The sequence below is a fragment of the Excalfactoria chinensis genome, chromosome 2 (genome assembly GCF_039878825.1).
Source record: "Excalfactoria chinensis isolate bCotChi1 chromosome 2, bCotChi1.hap2, whole genome shotgun sequence".
In the NCBI taxonomy this organism is placed as follows: domain Eukaryota; kingdom Metazoa; phylum Chordata; class Aves; order Galliformes; family Phasianidae; genus Excalfactoria; species Excalfactoria chinensis.
Window position 1 is genome coordinate 124,769,920 of NC_092826.1, and position 24,173 is coordinate 124,794,092.

The 24,173-nt window shown below is 37.6% G+C and overlaps 1 protein-coding gene across 5 annotated transcripts in view; it reads left to right on the forward strand.

The window, feature by feature from the left end:
• MLLT10 (MLLT10 histone lysine methyltransferase DOT1L cofactor) overlaps positions 1-24,173 on the forward strand; it is a 121,497-nt gene that overhangs the window by 70,533 nt on the left and 26,791 nt on the right. For all 5 annotated transcript variants that reach the window (XM_072330362.1, XM_072330361.1, XM_072330365.1 and 2 more), the window contains one exon: positions 15,264-15,442. In XM_072330362.1, coding sequence (XP_072186463.1) covers positions 15,264-15,442 — 179 coding nt within the window. The remainder of the gene's footprint in view (positions 1-15,263; positions 15,443-24,173) is intronic.

Here is a 24,173-nt window from a genome sequence, read left to right on the forward strand (position 1 = left end):
ATTGGGTGAAAGTTGTTTCAGGATTAAGATCAGAATGACTACCTTCTGTGTAAGAGACTGATGTCCAGAGCCTGTAGTAGATTATCCTAATCCTTTCTGAGACTATAAAGTTTTAAAAGAAAGTGCAAGCTACACTAAAAACCAGTGCCAGTTAAACCCCTAAATTAATGCAGTAGTGTAAGGAAGACCAGATACCTTGAAATAATTGAGGTTTTAATTGAGAGTCTTTGAATGAAGACAAACCCATTAAGAGTTGCAGCAGACAGAATCAGGCTTTGATGTACAGCATCTCCCAGAAGCTCTGCCTGTTTTTAAACACATAGACCAAGTATGTGATTATCAACTCCCCATTTTCCTGTACTTCCTTGTAATTCAAATAATTTATGTTACTCTTAACCAGGTTGCATGAGAGCGAAATGACTGAGAGCTAAGCCTCTTGAAGGTTGCAGTAGCTTGTGCTGTTGTGTGGTACTGTGTGTGTAGTTTGGCATTATGTTGGGGCATGTATACTGCAGAAATTCTTGCTCTGTGGTGAAATACCGTGTCTGCTCTGAAAGTAACGCCTCCTATTTTGTTACGTTGGCCTATCATGTCAGAGGCAGATGTTAATGACAGTAGAGGTTGAACCTTCCCTCCAGTATTCCATTACATTTTGTTGCCATGTGACAAATGGCAGCAGAGGGGCCATCTGACAAAATGGCATCTGACGTGCAAATGCAGATAAAGCAAAGGGGTGGAATTGAATTTCTCCATGCTGAACAAAATGGCATGCACTGATATTCATTGACTGTTACTGAATGTTTATAGAAACCTAAGAGTGAATTTGAGCACAGTGAGGTGGTGGGTGGTTCATTTCAACAGTGGTGGCAGTGATGTGAAAGATAAGCCGCGTACTGGATGACAGCTGTTGCACCACGAAATGAAGAGCATCTTCATCAGCTCATCCACGTGTATCAGCCTCTTATGACCAGGAATCTGTGTAAGGACATGAATATTAGCTTCAAAGTGCTGAAAACGATGCTGGCAGTGTTGAATTATCACAAAGTTTGCACCAGGTGGGTCTCACAAATGCTCACACAGGAAAAAAAGGTACAGCATGCACAAGTTTGTAAGGACTTGTTGAGTCACTGTGAGGCTGAAGGTGACAGTTTCTTGTATTACATTGTTACTGGTGGCAGAATGTGGTGTTACCATGATGAGGCAGAGTCAAAACAGCAGTCCATGGAGTGGCAGCATGAACTCCTGTTGTGGTTTAACCCCAGCAGGTGGCTCAGCACCACACAGTTGTTTACTTACTCCCCCGCATTCCAGCAGGATGGGGGGAGAGAATAAAAAACAAACACATAGAACTCATGCACTGAGGTAAAACTATTTACTAAGATACAGGAAAGGAAAAGGGTAGTAGTTATATATATATTCATATATATATATGAATGTATATAACAAGTAATGCACAAGCAGTTGCTCACCACCCACCAACAGATGCCCATCTGTCCCCTAGTGAGAGGAAGTGAGCTAGATGGATTCCCACCCTCTTCAGAACTATCCTTCTGCATGATGTGCCTGATGTGGTATGGTATGGAATAATCCTTTTGGCCAGGTTAAGTCAGTTGTCCTAATTCCATGCCCTTGCAGTCCTTTGTTAGTATAAGCTGAGAAACTGGAACAGCCTTGGCTCTGTCCAGCACTGCTTAGAATAACTTTAAACAACAGTGTGTTACTAACTTCACTTTGTTTCTGGAAGAAAACCATAGTATCATACTACTAAAAAGAACAGTTCTGTTCCAGCTGAAACTAAGGCAGTTCACACTGAAAAACAAGATGTAGCCCGCAGTGGTTAAAGGGGTGTGCACTGCCTTTTGTGACAGGGAAGAGACGATCTTTCTGGATTTCTTGGAACACAGACAAACATCAACTTTGCTACATTGCGATGCTGACGAAGTAGGAGGTTCAAACTTCCAGTGTCAGGCTGGAGAAGACAGTGTTTCTCTTGTAACAGGATAAGGGCAGGCCCCATACCAGCTTGAAGGCTGATGCACTGCCAGTCTTAGCTGGGACTGTCCTACCACACCCACTGAATAGTCTGCATTTGGCACTGTAGAATCCGGTGTCTGTCCAGACATAATGATTTGACTTAGCCATACTGAGAGATAACATATCCCAGTGTGTTTTAACTGTATGTCAGTTCCTGATGCTTTACAAATGTTACCTCAGCTAGTTGGTTAAAAGCTGGCTGCAGGATCCTTGTGATGATTCATCTGGATGTGAGCTCGTTTTCAGTAAATCTCCCTAGCTTAAATAAAATGCATAAAATTGTCTAGATATACCGACAATGTATTTCCAGAAGGTTATTCAAATAAACCTCTCTTTCAGGAGCATTAGGCATAGTTTCAAAAATGCTGTAGGAGTTCTATATAAAAGTATGCTGTATGCAGGAAGTATACTGTCAAAATACTTAGCAAAGTTCATGTAAGAGTTTGTGTGGTAGGAATGTGAGTATAGTAAGTGAAACAAACTATCACGTATGTTGGAAAAGCTGCTTCATTTCCAGTCCTGTTCTGGACTTTGGAGTGGAATTTTTGTCAATTTGAACTGAAGTGGGACTTAACTAGTTTAGTTGTAAACTTACTGCTTTGTATTACTCTTACCATAGTTTTAATTTTTATTTAGCTTTTGATTAGAATTCCTTTTTTGTGGTGTCAGATCTTGTAGATGACCTGTGGTGACTGCAAGGAGGCCCTAAGAATAATACTAAACAAAAAGCTGTTAATTATGAAAGGGGCCTAGTTTGCCTTATGTTTTTATGAGGAAAAATATTTTTGCAGCAGTGCAGTGTATTTGATGAAAAATAAAAATATATACATCCTGAGGAGATTTCTTGTTAGAATAAGTGACTTGAAGAAACTAGAGTTTAAAAGTCCAAAACAGTGATGTTTCTCTGGCCTCTAGAACTGTACAGCTCTAAGAATGTTAATGTAGAAGAGATTCATGGAAAGTGGAAATGGAGCTCAATATCAGTGTGGATCTGAGGATTGTGCATGCGTAATCTTCTCATATCGGTTGTACTTGACAATGTGACTTGTTTTATACCTATTTCCCATTGCTTATTTGTACATTTATGAAAAGATTTTCTTGATAGGAATAACTAGAAGTTATAAGTTAGTTCTTAAACAAACAAAAAAGCTACCCATAAGTCATTAACATAGTTAGCTTTCATATAAAAATCCCAAATGCGGGTTTAAAAGAACAGAAAGTTTATGGTAACTATCACAGACTAATTCCTAATCTGAAGGATTCAGTGCCTCATTAGGGCAAATAACATCCTTTTGGGGGACCTTTACTTTTGTATGCAAAAACAGTTCTCTTAAGAACAGTTAACAAGCAGTAAAAGGATGGCAGTGCAGATGAACGTATTGATATACAGTCAATTCTAATGTATTTTGAAATGAGTAAGCTGGAAGTAGCAAAGTATTCCTGACATTTTGAAGAGCATTGATTCTGAGGAATAATAGTTATGAGTTTTAAGGCAAGCAATAAGAATAAGGTGAGGCTTTCAAAGGAAGGACTCAGCTATGACTGAGAAGAAAGTTCATAAGGGAGCAGAGATGGAAAATGGAGGAGTGAATGTGCACTTGCCAAAAACCTGTATGATTACTGTTCACCATTCTTCATCTTTCTTGGCACATCAACATATTGGAGTTCAGAGGCTTGGCTGTGATTGCAGGAGAAAGCTGGGTGGCTGGGGTCGTTCTTCAGTGAGGGAAAGTCGGGAAAGGATAACTTCCACTAGAAGCTGTTATACCAGGAGCCCAGGCAGAAGCTCTTTTTCATCTGGTTTGCGTGTAGTGGTAGAGGAACAGTTCTTCTGTTCTTTTTGAAAGCTGGGAGAGCCTAGGATGGGCTTTGTTTGTCATGTTGGACAGGACGTACAGAGAGCACTGATCTGGTGTTGGCCATGGCCAGATGCGGTCTGCATTCGGATGGTTTGTTTGAAAGGAATTAGGTTAAACAGAACCCGTGTTTGCTAGGATTCCTCGTCTCACCTGTAGGCTGAATATCAGTGATTGTTCTTCCTCATTATTTCTCTAATTTTTTTGTTACCATTTATGCCGCTAATAACTGAAACATGACAAGTAAACTTGATACTTGCATGCTATGAGGAGGTATTGTATCTTTACTTCCTATCAGGAATCTTAACTATTTTAAAAAAGAAAAAAAAAGTTTCAAAGCAAAGATAAAAGTGAATCTTTCTAGGCCATACTTATTTCATTGTTCCATGTACTTATCATGAAAATCTCATTCTGATAAGTACAGCAAGAGACTATTAAATTCTAATGTGTGTCCTGGAAATGGCACCGTTCTTTTATGGGTTTAGTATACTATGAATGTTAAAACAACTTTTTTTCCATGTTTAATAGTTGCAGTTGGAAGGAATTATACAGCAGCTTGTTTGTCTCACTTTGCCTTTAGTTATGACTGTGAGCTGCCAGACAGCTACTTGTGTTAACCATAGTGCTGACTGGGTCTATGGAACTGTTTTGTCAGCTCTTCAACTGCATCTCTTCCTAATTTGTCCGTAAAGTATGTGTCTTGTAGCAGTAAATTATTCACTGAGGTATATCTGGTGCATCCTGATTGGAAACTCTGGGAGAGGTCTGAGTGATGTTTGGGAACATGATGTGACAGTCTAGTAGTCACTGTGCTGTATACTTCTAGAGAAACAAGACCCGAAAGTATAGCTTCAGGCAATCCAGAGTGTCCTCGTGTAAGAAAAATAATAATTAAAAAAATCCTATCTCTTTAAATTTGAAAGAAAATTTCCTTAGTAAAGAAAGACTGAGCGTAACTGGAACGAATTGATGGTATTGTAATCAAATAAAGGCTTTGCAGAGTAAGTGTGGGTGAAATGATTCAGCTTGTAAGGGTAGCGGACAGCAGTTGAATCATGTCCTCTACACCTGAGGCAGAATTAGGCCCAAGAATTTAATTTGTATGAACACAATAAGGCCATATTAGCTCTGTGCATTTTTGTAAGATAGATATATTTTTTGGGGCCATGTTAAAGCAATAGTTTTCATTTTTAAGTGTGCTGTACAGTGTTACAAGCTCTTTGAAAACTGTTGATTGGGTTGATTAAAATGACTCATTTTTATCAGATTCACCAGTTTTCAAAAACATCCCAAATCAGGGTTTTTTGAAACCATTATATTTTACATTGTAGACCTGGTCTGTAATGCTGGCAATTACAGTCAGTATTGCTGTTTACTCTTAGTAACTGTAGATATAAGGACAATTTCTAAACACTCTACCTTTGTGTAGTTAGTCAAGATTAGGCAGTATGTAAAAAAACAATTAAAAAAAAAAAAAAATTATTACTTCCAGATCAGTGCTGTAACTTTCTTGAATCAATGCCAAAAGTTAAAATAGTCTTTATTTCAATTATTATTATTTTGAAGTTGTTGTGGGGAGAATAAAGGAGAAAAGAACAAGGTGTAAAAGTCAGTTACCCTGTTAGGTGATGAGCATTTTTAACAGTGAGACCTCATGGACTGGTGCAGCTGGAAGTTCACCCATGGAAACACCGCAGAGATTTCACTACCCTCTGCCATTCTGTCATCTGGTCTAAACAGATGGAGGTGCTGAGCTCCTTATTCATTAATGATGTGGGAAAGTGAAACGGTAAATGGAAAAGAAAATGATGTTGTAGTCATGAGGTTGTTATTCTTAAGTATGAATAAAATGGTGGTGTCAGTGGAGGAGGTGTGCCATCAGCACAACTGCCATCTCTTCGTAACTGGACATCCAGGTGCTGGATTACCGTGTAGGCTGAACTGCAGTGATTGCTTGCAGAGGGTCTGAGTGTGTCCATGGTCATTTCATGGTCAGAGAACTGTGATTCTCTAGGTGGCAAAAAAAGAAAAGCCCTGGAAGAAAAGTTCGTGTGAGCGTCTTCCTTTGTCTGCCACTGGTTGGAGTTCTTCCTCTCTGTTCATTGGAGTTCTTCCTCTCTGTTCAACTGAGTTCTTCGTCAGTGATCTCCCCAAGACCGGGAGAAATGCTGTTTTGTGTTAAACTTCACAACTACTGAGTTGGGCTCAGTCTATCAGTGAAGCAGAAGGATGCCTCGTGATTAAAACTAGTATGTCAGCTTCAGTTTAAGTTTCCAAATTGGTTGTTGACGATGAAATTAAAATCAGTTTTTTGCTGGGGAGACTGAATGTGACTGGGATGTATTTGACTTTTTATTTGTAATGGTAGCTTTAGAATGCAGCTAATTGGCACGTGCTGGAACATTCTTATTATATCAGGCATTTAAAAGCTAACAAACACTGACAAAAGAAACACGAGTAAAAAATTATAGTGGGTAGAAATAAATCCATTTTACAATTTGAGCTACTGTAAATGATCAGAGCTCTAATACAAGAAAGATTTATTCAGGTATATTATTGTTCACTGAAATTCCTGTCTATACATATATTCTTTTGTGTGTCTGTTAAACATGATCTTAACATGAAGCCCTTTTTCTCCTAACTCAAAAGCTTTCTCGAAGTTGATGAATACCATACATAATGGTAAGTTATATTAGAATCTTTTTCAGAGGTTCATTTATCCCAAAGGGTAGCCTTTTGTAGAAAATCCTGATTGAAGGTCTGCATATTCTATTGATTGGGTGAAATACAGGTCTGCAGTGAGTCAATTGTTCAGTACTTGAGTGAAAACTTTGTAGATTGTCTGCAGGAGCCTGATAGGTCAATAGTTCCTCAGTTCTCTTTTTATGATCTTTCTGTATGTGCGCAGTAAAATGATAACAGTTTTATTCTAGTTCTAAGATTCTTTTCTTTAATTTTGTGAATAGTGTTTTTAGTTCTTCTTCTGTGCTCCATTCATAGGTGTGTTATAGTGGTATCTGCCTCAGGAATTCTCTCACTTACCTTCCTGACTACTTAAATTACTACAAGTAATGCATGTGAAGGTATCCTTGTTTTGTCCATTCTTTGTTCTGGCAGCCCAGTGCTGCCATTTGTGTCACTGGTAACAGTACTATCAATTTCAGAGGGGGCAATATCGAATCTTTAATGTATCTGATTGCAGTTTCCCTCTAGGATTGAGTATTGGCTTTGTGTCCCTAGCTGTGTATTCACTCGTAGCTTGTGGAAATCTTATTAAATTTACTTTTTCAAGGCTTTTGTTCATTTATGGGAAATACTCATAGCTTTGTTCACAAGTTACTGAAAGATTCAGTGGGAATATATACAGTTAAAATGATCTTGTGAGGATAATTTTAAAGACGATCAAGTGTATTTCTCAGTGTTGTATTTAAATGGTGGCAGGCAATCTAGTAATGAACTTTGGAGTATTTTTTCAATCGATATCAGCCATATAGAATGATTTTCTTATTGTTGTACACGCATGTAGGAAAAACAGTGCTGTATTCATTGTAAATTCTGTCAGTGTGAAGTGCAGCATATCCAAAAGAAATTGTTTAAACTTTGCATGTTGAAATTCTTCGCATCTTAAGCTAGCATTCATTAAGATTTTATAGGACTTCTGCTTTTCACACTGCTGGAGGCATGGATTACATGTTAGGCAGGTGTCTGTAGTGGTAGGTCTCTGTAAAAATAAAGAAATTCTCGTCTACATGTCATGAGAAATGCTGAAATTTCTCTGGGTTTGCTTTGCTTTAGTAAAACAGGTTTAGCTTTTTGCCTTTTGATATAGGGTTTCCCTCTCACTCTCCCAGGTATACAGTGCTCTGAACCAGCTTTGAGATGAAGGAAAGCAAGCTCACCATTTTTCTGAACAAAAGTAAAACATCTGAAGGGTATCTGAGAAAGTGTGCTGAATTTGGACTTGGTGAGTTTCTGCTGTTTTATAAGCAGAGCTTTTTTGCTGTTTGATGTTGAAGAGGTTTAAGTTCACCATGAAGTGCAGAATAAAAATGGATGGAACACCATTTGTTATGACTTTCCACATTACAGTATTTTGTAAAACTGGTTCCGTATTCCTAGCGCTAGTGTAGAAGTTCAAACAGCATAGATGGAAAGTGGTTACTTAATATTGTAAGCTTTCTTGTCAAGCAATAACAGTGCTTTGTAGGAACACTTTGTGGGACAGAGTAACATTACCTACTTGTTTGTTTTAGAACATGACAGGGTTTATCATCTGATCTGCCTGCTGTGCACGGGGGTGTGCATGTGTGTGTGTTATTTGCCTTCCCATGCTTCCCTCAGTAAGATTTTGAAGTTGCTTACTTCCTTCCTCTTCCAACCTCATTTTGCAGGAATGTTTCTGCATATTCTTCTTTTGGCAGAAGTGTAAGCAGTGAGGGTAGGTAGAGATCTTGGTAGTATGAACAGTAAGGAAAGATTGTGCTATGTGTACAGGATGAAAAGAAGGTATTAGAACTTACGTTAAATGTGAGATTGATGAGGACTGTCTGGGTTATCTGAAAGAGTTTTAAAGGAGACGATGTATCAGGAGCTCATTTTTGTTGCACTGAGTTTTCTGACTGCACATGGGCAAGAAATTACCAAAAAAAGAAAAAAATGAGAGTTTGGGTTTGAGTAGAGACAAATACAAGTTTGAAACAGAGAGGTTTATTTGATAACTCTGCTTACTATAAAGGTGATGTCAGTGAGTTGATGAGTCAAATTTGGTGCCAACCAAGAGTAAAGGAGGAAAGATAATAGCAAAAGGTTTGAACACATGAGAAAGGAGGAATAGAAAATAGCATCATGCAAGCTGTGACTTCCAATAAAAATACCTGTCTTAGTAGAGGGGAGTCAGGATACGTGAAGGCAGGAATGGCACACTGCAATTTTGCCAGTAAGAGACAGTTCTTTGATTCTTGGTTTTGGTAGATATTCAGGTCAGTTTTATGTTTTTTGTTTTTTTCTTCTTTTAATAAATATATGTATGTTGTTTAAAAAATCGAATTGCACTGCTATTCACTTAGTTATATGTGATAACTTTGTGCTTTGTCTTACTCTGGACAGTCAAACTTTTTTATTTGACCTTGAAGTCTCATCTATTCTGCATCATCTTTTATCACTGGAAAGCAGGAGGAGGTAATGCAGGCATACGTGTCTGCTGGGGATTTTAGAGCATACTAAAGACTATGGGGAGTGATGACCTGACAGTTGTAATTTCATGTTAGAGCTAGCTGTAAATTGTAATGGTTGGTTGTAGGCTTTCTCTGGCTACTTTTGTCCTTACTTGTTAAGTCTGCTCTCTGTTTTATTTCTTATTCCTCTTCCTGTTTTCAGGTCTGTTTTCATGTGTTCCGTCTTACACTGTTTTTTGTATCACAGTATTGGCAGTTGTAGTGCAGAACAGGCAGCAATCAAGCAACTTCTAGCACTATGATAATCTTTAGAAGACACTATGTTTGCAAATGAAGTTTTCAGCTCTGCACACTTGGCCTTGGCATAAATGCTGGCAAAATTTAATATAGATGTTGCTTTTTTTTTAAGAGGACAGATTACACCTGAAGAGTGTAATCTACTACTGTAGTGTAACTTATTACTGTATGCTGTAGTATTTAAAGGAGTTAAGTACTCGGTATTCTGTTAATAGTGAAGAGGAATATAGTGTTTCCATTGACTTGCTGTTCCAGCACTAAGGTAGATAGATTCCTGTCAGACTGGTTTGAAGTAGGTAGGTTTTCAGGAATCTTAAGCTAACATGTAAAGCTCTCCCTCAGGTTCTCTCTCAAATGTCATGTTCCTACTTGGGCATACTTGTTTTGTGGAGCTGATACTACTTTTAGTATAAGCCATATTAGAGTAACTTAATTGTGTCTTGGATTACCATAATTGAAGTGAACAGATAAATAAAAATTACAGATTTTATTTATCAGTTATTCTTCTGTATCTGTTTTCTTTTTCTTGCAAAGATCTTTCACTGCTTTTACGTACTTTGAAGTTCAGGTCATTTCTATATTCTTGAGGATATTGTCTCACATCTGACCATGGAGCTCTGGATCTTACTGATCTTCTGATCTTTTTCTACAAGAGTACTTTAAAAAATGTTGAATCATACTAGAATAAAGATTAAATTTTTAATGCGTTTTATTCTCTAAAGCTGAATTAGTTATAGATGTGAACCTTAAGCTGACCATTACAAAGCATCTCAAAGATTTATTCTAGAAAATCAGAAGACCTAGAGGTTCGTGATTACAAAGCTAGTAAATAATCAGGAAACTTTTCTTTAGAGTGATGTCTGCTAATGCTTTCATTGGGGCTATTTTTTGTATAGCTATCTTAGCACAAGAGTGAAAAGGGAAATAAGATGTAGGAGGAAAAACCTGTGTAAAATTAAGCATGACTTATGCTGTTAACTATTAAAAGATGTTTCTGTGCAAGAATAAAGGCCAAACCAGTTCTACCCTAAAATTAGTAATCACTTTATAATCTCAGAATTTTGCACTTTGTTTCAGTATGTGATGCTGTAATATTGATGGCACCTGGAACTTGTGAACGATTGCATAGGTTTTTGTGGTGCCAGCTTTGAACCAAGAAGACCCCGTTCCTTAATGACTGTTAGCTCAGACCTAGAGCCTATTTCTGCAGGCCCTGGTGGGGTGCATTGAGTCTGTCATGATCAGACTAATGGGATAAGCTTTGGTTTCCCAGCCTGTCTGTGCAAATGGTCTGTTCCAGGCATGTGGTAGAGAGAAGACCATGCACCTCTACTGAAAGTATGAGGAAACAGTCTGCTCTGTAAGAAAGCAAAGGTCTGAGTGAGAAGGCAAAGTTACAGGGGCTGAGAATTTTGGCGAATCCATTTGGCTAGTAATTCTGGGTGGCTTTGGAGAGATGAGGCAGGAATGATGCACTTTGGCTTTGCACTGATGTGTCTCGTGTGTCCCGCAGGTATGTATGGTATCAGGTGGAAGCACAAGCCAGAACAACATACTCTCCTCTAACCTGTTTGTTGAGGAAAAGAGGAGAAGTTAACTTGGAATTTCTTTAAGGTTTTCAAAACACTCTGTGCAAAGGTAATTGTAACTTGTGTGCCAACAGGCATGCTGCCACTTTTTCTACTGTGACATTTAAGTTCTCCCCACTCCTCACAACCCATTCCTGTTCTGGGACCCCTTCCCTGGATTGCCTTCAATTCTTGCAGATCCTTCATCTTTAGTGTTTCATACCTGTGAACATCCTACTGCCGGGATGACTCCTGCACAGTCACTGGTAGCAGCACCCTGTTGTTGGTGTCCCTCTCCCCACACACGCAGTCTGTCTGTGGTACAGCTTTGCCACAGGACACGCTGTGGGAATTTACATCGGTTCAGAGAGGGTTGCAAGGAATTCACTGGGACAGAGCTGGAAGCAAACCCAAGGCTACATGCTTCAGGCCCAGAATCCTGAAATCATAGGGTTCTAAAGGCTGGGAGATTATCCAGAGGAATCTTACTTCATACCTGCCCTTTTCGTAAGCCTTTCTCTGTGTAGCTGCTGTTGGCCACAATAAGTGGTTTTTATTTGCTTGTGTTTACCATTAGGTGCAACTGAGCTTATATATAATCCATATTGCAAATTAATGAGCTAGGTGATAATTCTCCCACAGTTAATGTTCTATTAGAGCATGTTCTTGCTTGTTTAAAATAAATAAAATTTGGTTACTAATCAACAGGCAACAGCGTTAAAGGGCACTTTCATTTTGCTCTGTAGAGAAAATTGTCATGGTGGGGTTGATTTCTTGAGATCATCACAGGAAATGGAAGTACTGGAAATGCACATATAGTATCCTTTTTTTGTGTGAAGGAGTTCTTGTTCTTAAAATGCGAGATTTTCTTTGGTTTATGTGAACTTTGCTGCATGACTGAAGTTCATTCCCTCTCCACCTGCTTCTCCCCAAGTAGGAAGGCAAACCTTAGATTCTGTAAATGTAAAAGTTTACATTTTTAAAAAAGCTGTATAACTAGATTAAGTCATTTCTTAAGCTTTTACCAAATACTAAGGGCATCAACCTATGGTAGATACTGCAGATAAACAGAGCAGGTACCTGGAAGGAACCTTCGCACTGTAGTCCAACTGCAGCCACATGGGTTGTGGTGGGGAAATGTAGGTTATTGATGTAGCGCTGTTAAAAAGTGAAAAGTTCATCTGATTTGTTACCACTTCTGCTCATGGAACTACTTTTTTGAGGTTTTAAATAAGACTATTTAAATTGCCCTGTGTGCCTCTTGACTCATGTTGCTGCACAGCTAGTTCTCACTAATCTTGATGTTCTTCTATTTCTTCTATTATCTGTTTGTTTCATCATTGATTGTCAGCAAAATGGTTGCATTTTCTCCCAGTCTGCATCATCTGATATGTTCCCTGCTCTATATTAGTGTGCATCCTTGCTAAGCAGGCACTTATTTCTTGTTCAGAAATGATTTTGTTTTGTTTGTCAATTGCCCTTTTCTTAAGCATTTTGGTCCAGCAACGCAGGCTGTACATGCATTTAATGTCTTGTTACCTGAAGTCATGCTTTGTGTGTGTCAGCAGTGGTAAGGATAGTCGGGCTTTGCCCTGACAGTGCTGCATGTCCACGTGTAGTTGAAGAATTGGGTACTATTTAAAACACTGAAGATTGTATTTAATCATGCTGTTTATGCCCCTGGCAAATGGCACAGTGCCACTTGTCATAAGTTACAGCTGCTACTTTTCAGTAGTAGGGAAGAACTTCAGGGCGATTGGTTTGTTTGGCACTTATAACTTTGGTTTATGTTCAGTTATGATTCTTCACTGATTCGGAGTAATTTTTCACCCTTCAGAGAACAAAAGGACAACTTGATAGACTTGAGACATTTTACATATGTACTTTCCTGACTTTCTGATATGATAAGCACTTAGTTCTTGTACAGCTCTTTTTGGAATGGTGGGGAAATTGGGGATTCATGTGTGCTGCATTCAGTTGTTTGAGTGCCTGCATGAAGTCTTGGTTGCATGACTGCTTCCAGAATGTGCACTGACTTAGTGTTTTAAGTAAGGTGTTGCTAAATGGAAGTATTTAGCCTGGAGTATCTGGACAGGTGGTATTTTCTGGTGTTCTGCAACACCAGAATAGCAAGTGTTCAAAAGCAAACAAAGCAGTAATAAAGGCGAAAAAGAAGAGGAAAAAGCTTGCCTCATTGCCCTGGTGAACTAATGTACTGTTTTTCTTTTGAAGTAGTTTGATGCCCATGGTTTTATAAAATCTGCCTGTATACCAACAGGTCATTTTAAAGAGGAAGAATAAACCTAATGATTAAAATAGAAGCAACAGAAGCCCTGCAGTTATTTAATTCATAAGGTTCTGAGAATGAAGAATCATTTTAAAATAGTGTGCTTTAAAATTTGGGAGTTTTTGCTTTTCTGTCAAAATATCAAAATATCTTTCTTTTTTACGACTTGACTTTCACCAATAAGTTTGTTTTCTCCACCTGTGATAATTGATGCTTTATGAGACCAGTAGCATTTGTAGTGACTAGGTGCTGTGATTTGATCTGAGTTGTGCTATTTCTTTATTTTTAACTTTAAAACCCACAGAGCTGGGTAGTTACCTGAGAATCTCATCATTCTCAAAAAATGGTGTGGCTTTAATTGTTTTAGGGATACTTTCAAAATGTGGGATATTGCATTTAAGAATAGGCTCGGTAGCAAGGCTGTTTGTTAACTGTGTTCAGTTGGTAATGTGTAGAGACAAATCTAGTGCAGAACTCATATAATTTACTGTCTGTGAGTTAGGTGAGGCAGATACAATTTGCAGAAGGTTGTAACAATGTGGACCCTTCAGGATCTTAAATGTTAGTAATGTCATAATTAGGGACTAGGGGGATGGTGACAAAAAAGAAGGGAAAGATGACCATGAAAAGTACGCTAAATGGAAGAAGGAAAGATATGAAGGTGAGCAGAAAAGTGGAGCAAGTATGGAATTGTGCTATGGAGAGGTTGAGGAGAAGATTGCAAGTCCTTACCTAACCTAGGTTAGATAGGGGAGCTAATGTTGTCAGCTTGTGTCTGGCTGTTCATCTCTCCTTTCTCTGCTAGGTCTGGCTTCTTTCCTCTTCAGTTTTTCTTGGTAGTTCATACAGGCAGAGGATTTAAGATGCATTGGTGTTTGTACAGTATGTGTGGGTTTGGGTGATGTTAGTCTTCCTTGACTGTCAGAGCTCAGAAGGAATGCTTGGTGGCAAGTGGTTTTTAAATATTGCCTGTCTTCCCGTCACTGCCTTCTTCAGATCATTATTTGTACAAGTGACAAACTAGCTCCACCCTTTGCCTTCTGACTGGCATTTCACTTCTGTTGCTTTTTTTTTAATCTAACCATGTTCATTCTACTTCTGTTTACTCCCTGTGGCACTCTTCCTCTAACTGCAGTTCAGTGCTACCATGCTTGATATTCCTTGGCCAGCTGACAACTCACTTATCTAATGCACGTGGAGCCTAACAGTTTCATAGACAGGTACTACTTCTTGTCCTGGGCTTCTGGTCAGTAGGGTGTTTCCCTGAGCCTATATCATGAACTTTACCCTGCATGTAGATCAACAGAAGTAATGGCTTCACTGAGGGGTATGAACTCTTAGAATTTAAGTTGCTACCATACATTTCTGACTAATGTTAGTATGTTTAGTCATTTACTTATTGGCTGCTCTAGCAGAAATGCTAGTCAAGCATTCTTAGATCACAGATGGAGTTCTAGTTTGTGAGCAAACAAAATGCCAGTTCTACCAGTAAATCTGAGTGCTTGATCCTCAGATTTGCTGTCATTTTTTTCTGAAAATACACAAGAAATCTGTAGCTACAAAAATTACTTTTTTGAACAAATGTATGTCATTCAGAAATGTTGCTTTAAATTCAAAGTATGTTTGTATTCAAATGCTGTATGTTCCGCCTAATACTTTATTCCTTATCTACTTCAACTTTCACAGTAATTCTTTGAAACGGTACTCTCAGATAGCAGACTCAGCTGAAGGCAGCTATTTTAGCAAAAGTATCTGCTGGTTAAATATTTGAGTGTAGTTTTTAATGCGCATAAAATATTTGATCCATCATGTGTCTTTGTAAAACTTAGAACTGAGACAGTCTGTGTTCTCTGAATTGTAGTATGTCACACGATGAGAGCGCTTTTATCAGTTGGCATGGTTAGAAATTCAACACAGGAACTTTTTGCATTATATATTGAGTAATCTTGTTTGTCTTGTTTAATTTTCTACTGCATATTTACATGGTTACTAGAAAAGAGGGAGGGGGGAGAGAGATGCATGTAATCATTTTTGTAATTTTTTTCAGGTATTTTTAGCAGCAATGATGTAGCAGTATCATTTCCAAATGCAGTATCTGGCTCAGGATCTAGCACTCCCGTTTCCAGTTCTCATTTACCTCAGCAGGCTTCAGGCCACTTGCAGCAAGTGGGAGCTCTATCACCTTCAACTGCGCCTTCTATAACTACTGTTGTTGCTGCAACTCAGGTAAACTATCACAAGAGTTTAAGATAGCAAGCAATGTTATTGACCCGCTTATTTTCAGTGTTGAAAGAAACCATCATTTATTTGGAAAGTAGGTTAATAAACATTGTATTTGTTGTGCAATCATTATTATAGTGGCTGGAGTTTCCCCCTGATTATTTCATAGTCCAGTCTCTATTGAGTGGAAGTACATAGTAATACTGATTATACTGGGACTAATAGCATAAGTGCTTTTAGTCCATCAGTGCTCTAACCCACGTCTGCCGTCAGAACCATGTTTTAAGAAAGAATTTAAAAGAAAATCTTGTAGAGTTTTTGGGTGTTTCATCTAAATGCGGTGATACCAGCTAAAGAATTAATGGATTTGTTTGGGAAATTTAGCAGATGGGTAACTAATGCTGACCTAGGCCAAGGAGGCCGAGGTTGACATCTTGACAGCAAATAAAAGTTGACAGACATGTTATAGTTTTATATTTGAAAAATTATACAAATGAAGATGTGCAGTTAGAGGTGAAGGGATAAGGCAGTCACTGGAAGAGTGCAGAAGGAAAGATGTCATGATTGAAGTAATGAACCAGAAAATATACAGTAACATTTCATATGAATTTAAGTTGGGCAAGGTTACATTTGTCAACACCACAGAGTGTGAACCTATAGTTGTAAAGAGCCAGCACAGTTAGAGTAAGTACGAAGGGCATAATGTTTTTTGTACTTCAATTTGTATTTTTCTTTCTTTGTTGAGAATCTCTTTTACAACCAATACATCAAATGCAGCCTTTTGTGTGCACACAAACATCAGGTTTCAAATTTATTGTCTGCAGTGATTTAAGATAGTGAATAAAAACTGGAAAATTAAAGTCAAGCTTAATGCATACTCATGTACATATTTGCGTGCATACAAAGATGCATAGGTGTGTATAATAAGCACATGGCAGTAATACTGCATGCAGACCAGCATAAATACTTCTCAGTATCTCATAACACTGTTGTTGGAGGCGGTACTCCATATTTTAAAGTAATTGTTCTGGATTAATTTGCTAAAGTTAATAAGCCTTGCATTTTCCCGGTGTGTTAGTGCAATTTCTGTTTCATAACTTTTGGAACTAAAATTGGGTGGCATCTCTGTAGAAATTGGAAGAAACCATTTTAAGGAAATAAACTAAAAAATACGGTTTTTGTTTTTGGGAAACCTGTGTAGCTTTTCTGAGGGGAAGTGACAACCAACTGGATTTTTTTTTTCCATTTTTTTCTCCTCTTTTCCTTAGTGTATTATATAAAATAACTCCATGAAGTCCCTTAAATTAAGCTGGCTGAAGATGAGCAAAGAGGTTGTATGAAGTTTAGTAGCTGATTAAAAGACTTTAAAACAAACAAACAAAAAAACAACAGAAAACTCAAAAAATAATGAGTATATATACTCATCTCTCGGTGATGAGGATTTCCATTGAGTCTAGGAATAGTCAGCATTATGGCCATTTATACAATTCAGTGTATTTGTAAATGATGTGGGGAGAAAAAGGAGGAACAGAGGCTACGTTTGCTGATTATGGTAGGTGATGCAGTGAGTTATTATGAGGATCAGCTGTCAAAACTGCTGAGAGACCTCACCAGCCTTTGCTGACAAGGTGGTAAGAGGACAAATGAAATTCACATTAAAGGGAAAAGAGTTTCTATTCAAAACAGATATGGCAAACCTGAAAGAGTTGCGGAAGTACAGCAATAATGAGCAGTGGTAAGGAATGGCATCTCGATAAGGAACGAGTAAATAATTTAGGGATCTTGGCTTGAAAAAGAGACTCTTGTATGGGGTAAGCCAAAGGTCTGTAATGTCAGAAATGACATAGAATAGGTAAATAAACAAGAGTGGCACACTATCTCTTTGTATTTGTTAAACTCTGATGGAGGACAAATGGATTGAAAAAAAACCAAACATGCAAGAGAGCCTGAATGCAGTTTACCAACTTAAAGGACTTGAAAGTACCAAGCAGGTCTCCCCACTATAGGTATTTTTCTTTCACGCTGAATTGTGAAAACCACCCCTATAATGCCTTTGCTTTGCTTGGACTCCGGGACTTTTTTCAATTTCAGTTCATGAGGTATTTGAAGAGACTCAGTCAAGTAAACCTATTTTACCATGTAGTTGTTTCTTAATTCAAGAGAACCAGTTTACTGTGCTGTCATTTTAAATGCCTGATTATACTTCAAGGGTGAAGGTTTACCTACTTAGTTCTGCGAAGTTTCCATGTGACTGCTTATTGAGTTCTTGTGTAAATATTAACAGTTACCATTTCTCGACTATGAAAGTCTTCAAATAATGGTGTGCTAATGCATTTATTGTGTAGTATCTTAATTAAAAGAAAATGAGCGAAAAAAAAATGGTTATAAGATAAGGTAAACTTGGGCATCTACAGCAGGTAAAAAGTAACAGTTAAAAAGTTGTTTTTGTTTGAACTACTTGTTAAGAGAGCTACAAAACCTGATTGGTCAAACATGCAGTTGGAATATTATTGAATAGCATCGAATGTATGCAGTTGTACTGCACTCTTCTAAGACTTTAAACATTCTTTTTTTATTAGTCAGTTGTAAATTATGACTTCGGTGAGATCGTAAACTTTCCATTTCTTAATAGATTTTTGTATCCTATTTTTAATGCTGAGGTGTTAGGAAATTATGAAGAGAAGATTTTGGGAAAAAGTATTTTCAAACACCGAGTTTCTGAAATTGACTGAATTGTTTTGATGGGGAGGCCGCGGTAGACATTCAGTACAGAAAGTTTTGCTTAAAGTAGTAAGAAAACTAGAAAGCAGTACTGTTATGACTGTATTGTTGTATAACCTCTGAGCCCATCTTAAACATTAAGGAAAGCCCCAAAAAAGTAGTATCTTAGGCTCTGCTGTTTCCTCCAGCAACTAAACAACACCAGTTTTAAAGTGTAAATTGTGTTTTTGTTTTTTGTTTTTAAATCCTGGATTTTAATTCTTTGACTGATATGTTGTCTCCTACACTGCTTTTTGTTAAAGACTGTCCTTATTACAATCACCTTTTCTTCTCTATCTCATTTTATTCTGCCTTCATGCCACTTGTAATTTTTATTCCAATCTAATAAATCCAGTAGAGATTATTAGCTTGTGTTCCATGCTGTGCCGTAACTGAATTTGAATGCTGGTGTTCCTCACCAGGTGGGAGCTGGTGATCTGCTTGCTGGAAATGTGGACATATATATGGATTTTATTTTTTTTTCTTGCATCTTTTTCCTCTTTTTTTATAATTCATGGACATAGACTGTGATAGATTACACTGTATAATTCAGTGAGACTTCATTAGCATGACAATGCAATTAACAATTGCAAAAGCATAAGAAAAAGTGCACAGGAGAAAAAGGTACAGTCCATGCAGATAGTTGATTCTGGTTTTCTGGGTATGGATGTTCTGTGTTGGTAGGTACTGCCTGTTTTGCATGAAACTGCAAAATACTGTATCTTATGTCTCTGAAACACGTCTACCTATTGCATGAAAATTAACGTATGTTTTGTTGTCAAGAAAAACCACTTTCTCGCATTGTGGTTTGGAATTTGTCTTACTGTTGAACCAAGTCTCACGTTGCACCGTGGTGCTCAGTTTTCATCTTGAGGATTTCTTTGTGTTTCATGCTTGATTATAGCAAAGATGGTTGTTAGTCTGTTGAGTTGTTCTGTATTGGTCTGTTGTATTGCTCTTTCTGATAAGTTGTTCTGTGATGATATTTATTTACAGCGAAAGTAGTGATGTAGGTGCCTCAGAATCTTTTGGTATTGTACAACAGCATTTGTTTTCTACTTGCCAGGAAATGGTGGTTGGGAGATTAATTTACTTTCAGTTTTAAAATTTTTAATTAGTTTTAGTAGATCACGTGTTTTATAGCGAAGGAGATGTTTAGTGCTTTGATAAAGACAGAGATTGGTTGAGCTGTCTATTTGTTTTGATTACCTAAATCAGTGAAATTATCCTAGTAGCGCTCTGGGGCCATTTGTTTCTGGGCTCTGTGTGCACTCAGAATATAGTATCAGTCTGCAGAAACAGAAGCAAGGCTTTTTGTCTTGGGTTTCTTACAGTCATTATTTATCTCACAAACTGTATTATTTGTAAGAAAGACTGTATCGTGTCATCCGATTCCAATATTTTTAATGGGAGTGGAGTAGGCATGTAGTGGTTTCTTTAAACCAGAGCATTTTGTTTAGAGATTTGGAGCTGGTAAACTCTAGTGCTGGTATTGCATGGTTTGGTTTATAGTAATTGCAGATGATGGAGAAATTTTTGGAATTTTATTTTGGAATCAATATATTTGAGTTGTGATTTTAGATTTCCACCCCCCTTCCCACGTAGTGGTATCTACGATCATAGCGATTGAACTGTGAGGCGCTTTCAAGCAGTGTTGCACATACAAGCAGTGTTGCACATACATGATAGTAGCCTGTTTGACAGATACAGTCCAAAATATTCTTTTCTGTTTCTTAGAACAGGGAGAAAGATAGTGCTAGTGGTTTCCTTCTCTTCTCAAGCTGCTTTTCCTGCTCCTGAGTTTGTTTTGTTTTCTTCCTAAGTTCCCATCTCTATGCACTGTGTTTCCTTGACCACAGAAACAGCTAATAGAGGGAAGGAAAAGAAGCATCTGTAACAGCGGTCCTTGTGACTTGCGCAGTGATAGGGAAAGTGAATAGCTGCTGTTCGTTACTTTAGTCCGGGATTTAATTATGATGGAGTAAACTGCAGCCTCCGTGGTTGAGATGTGATAATTGGGAAGGTAGGTGCTGCTACTCAGTTGCAATTCTAAGTGAAATAAGTTTGCTTTAATCACTTCCATTATCCCTGAAGTCTGTTTGGCTTTACTCCCCTTAGGAGCAGTAGGAAAACAGCAGGGTTTTCTTTAGCATTCATATAGTGGTGGTTATCCTCCTTTGTGTGATGCAGCCTTTAGAGAGAGATAAGGCTTAATTTTTTCAATAGGTTTGGAGTTATTTGTTAACAATAGAGGAATGTGAAAGCTCAGGAATCCAGAGATCTTTTCAGATGCTGAATGTATGGCACCTTATGTTTCAGATGCTTCTGTCCTGTGGTTTTTATTTTCTCACTTTCTGGGTTACTATAGTTCCTAATTCTGGGTCTTTGTAGCCCCCTGCTCTTTCTCCACGCTGCTAATTTACGCTATTTTTTGTATTTCCTATTTTAGTGATTTTTCTTATCGTGGTTCATGTCTGTTGCTCATCATTGTGCGTACTGTCAAAGACAACCTTCTTCCCCTTTTTTTTTATGTTCTGACACCCATAGGAAAATAACTGAAAATATTGGAAGGATGAACTGTTGTTAATTCTGGTCCTTATCAACTGAGGTTAGGAGCAATTTCAAAAGCAATGTTATTTATACCTTCCAGAACAGGAGTGGAATGTTCTGTAGTTGAAATCATGCTTATGTAAAAATACTGCTTGAAAAATAAAAAAAAGAAAAAAAGAAAAAAAAATATTTTTTTTTGCAAATCTTCAGAAGGCAAATTTGGCACGTTAGGACAATAAAACCCACATGCCTGACTGTTACTGTGGCTGAGCTTTCAGCTGTAGCAGCAAATGGATGCCATATTCTCAAAGTTAGTATGACCAGAGAAGATACTTCCTCGCTTCCCAGCCTTGTGCAAAGAAACATACTTTTTAATTTATTTTTTATTTTTGTAAAACATTCAGCTTAAGTAAACATGAGTTTCATGATGAGCATCTTAATGTGATAGAGCTCCTTTTCATGAGTACTCTAGAAAAATGGCAGGTCTGTTGGCTGTCAATGCTTTAATGAGCTTTCCTTTTGGAGATAGAATGAAAACATGAAAAAAGACAAATTGCCCTCACTTTTAGGACACTGATGTGACAGATGTGATAATCTCAGTCTTCAAGTAGCCTGCACTAGGTGGTAGGCTGCTTGAGTGAGCATGCTGCTTCAGTCCCCAAGGTACACGTTGCAACCACATGTAATGGCTGAAGTTAAGAATTTGGTATAATGCTTGTGTGGACGTGTTTGTATCAGAACATCTTAAGGCTTTAGAACTAGAAACTTCAGAAGTGTCCCTACAGACATATTTAAATAGAGTAACCCTTTCTTGCTATGCAAATCAATTTGTCTTAATTATGATAAATTACTTTAGCCATGTAATCAAATATGATTTCCTTAATTTGGGAAAACCATTATGTTGTTTTTTTACATTTTTTCAGGTCAATTCCTAAAGTGTTTCCTAATACATAAATACTTGGAATGCTGAATGCCAGATATGAAGTCCAGAGTGCAGTTAGTATGGACTCCTTATCTGCAAAGCCTAGTGACTTGTATCGGTTTGTATCACAGGCTGCCTTGTAATGAAACCTCTTAACCCTTAAAAACCAATAATTTGTGTAAAGTACTGGTAGTGCTTAGGACATTGTGTTGGTTTATTGTTAAGTTTCTCCAAAAAACCTGCCTCTGGTGACTGGGACTTCAGGTCTTACCAGGCTTTTTCTTTATTTGATACAAAATTATTTGTTATAATCAAGAGTTAAATGATTGTTCTTGCAGATGGGCAGTATATTTGGCTTTTCTTTTTATTTTTTGGCTTATTCTGTTAACTTATAACTTATTATTAAGTTATAACTAAGTTATATACTTATAAGTTATTATTACTTATAACTTATTATTATTAAGTTATTCTTATAACTTATACTGCAGTATAATGGTATTTTTAGTTAGTTGTTTCTGTTTAAGAACCTGCATAAAATTAGCAGGTCTAACAAACGTATGTGGTCAGGTTAGTTATATCTTTATGAATTTGTCTTTCTAAAGATGATTTGTGTTTATTTTAATATGGGTAGTAATTAGAAATAGAATAATAAAACATCTGGAAATTGTGATAGTGCAGCATACTTCCAGAAAGGAAATCATATCCTTACTGCTGTACTAGAATTCTCTAATAAATAGACATGGTGGATAAGTGAAAGCCACTTAACATATTTTATTTGACTATCAAAACAGCTCTTGGTGATAAGATCTCTCAGAAGAGGCTCCTAGTCATGGGGTCAAAGGTGAAATATCGCCATGGATCACGGTCTGTTTGGATGCTGAGATTACTCTGTGCTCCTTATCTCACAACTTAAAAAGATGAAAAAGGGAAAAGCAGCACATCCAAAACAAAAAGCGATTATTCTTAAAAAAGCATGTTGTTCATCCTTGGGACTCATTGCCACAGGAAGTAGTCAACGTCAGTATATTTAGAAGGTGTTCTGTTTGCATCCCCCAGTGCTTTATAGACAGAGGGCAGTTAGGTAGTATTACATGAATTGTCAATGCAAAATAAAAACTTTCCTTCCTAAAGCACTGAACTATATTTGTGTCACAGCCACTTAAATTTAAGAGACTTACAAAATTAAAAATGAAAAAAAGAACGATACTAATAAAGATTTTACCATTGCAATTTTCTTGTTGGACACTTAAAACCTGTTTTAATTCTTTAGGCAAAGTGAGTAAAAATCTAATTTTCTTTTCCTTCAGTCTGATTGAGGATTTTTGGGGTGGGGGTGGAGGAGAGTAGCAAGGAGGAAGAATTTACAGCCAGAGGGAAAATTCCTTGTAACATGTGACTCAAGTAGAAGAACAAAGGAATCATAGTTGCAAGTAATCTAGTATTTAGCTCAGTTAAAATCTTTACTTTTTATATTCTTCTCTTGCCTCAGTGAGATTGCCTTCACACACACTTGTGCAATGTACAGGTAGCTTGAAAGGCGGTTGCATGATCTTGTGCAGTGCTGCATGCTGAGACAACTGCATCAATGTTTCGGTCTAGCAATAAATGTTTTCTGCCTTCAAGCTGAAGCTTATTTAGCTTGGCTTATCTGGTGCTGCTGTAGCAACCATCAGTCTCCAGGCAACTGAGGCACATTGACCTCTTCGTTGAACTGAGTGTAGCACTACTTCAATTTAGCTGCCTGAGACAATAGTAATGGTGTTGAATGTGAAAAATGTGAAATTTTCTAGTCTGTATGCAATGGAAAGATTAAATAAAATTTCAGATGAGACCAAATGTTTAGTTTTGACTTGAAAAAGATTTCAAGTTTATGTAGTGCATCTTTTGTTCCTCCCAAGCTGCAGAGTTCATTGTTGAGGCAGTCCTTACATGCCTTCTATAGTGTTGAGTATCTGGCAAACATTTTTACGCAGCAGGAATTCTGCTACCATAGGTGTGTTTTATCACTTAAATACCAAAGGCTGTTGAGGTTTGTTTAGAAATTTTACATGTCAGTGTGTGTGAATAAATGGCTGATTCGTTATTTCTGTTTTAGAAATTACAGGTGATCTTGGAAGTGATTACTTTTTCCTCAAATTTATTATTGGTCGTACTAAGCAGGGTTTCTTTGGAATACTCATGAAGAGAACAGATTGCTAAATTGGTATACTGGGTCTGTTTCCTAATCAAGTCATTCTTTCTGCTAGTCGGTATGAAAGTGAAATTGTGATTCCTGATGCATAGGTTCACATTCTTGAGGAAGACAAATTCATCGGCAGGATATCGCTTCCATTGTCTGTGTAGAGCTCATACAGGTTAAGTGCTACGAAGGCAGAGGTAGATGGAAAGGATGGAGGAACAAACTTGAGGTAAAAGGGACTTGTGTTGAAATGACAGCTCTGTAGGCATTTATAGTGTTGGGGGAGGTGGAGGAATCCCAGTCTTGCCTCTATAAATCCACTTTTA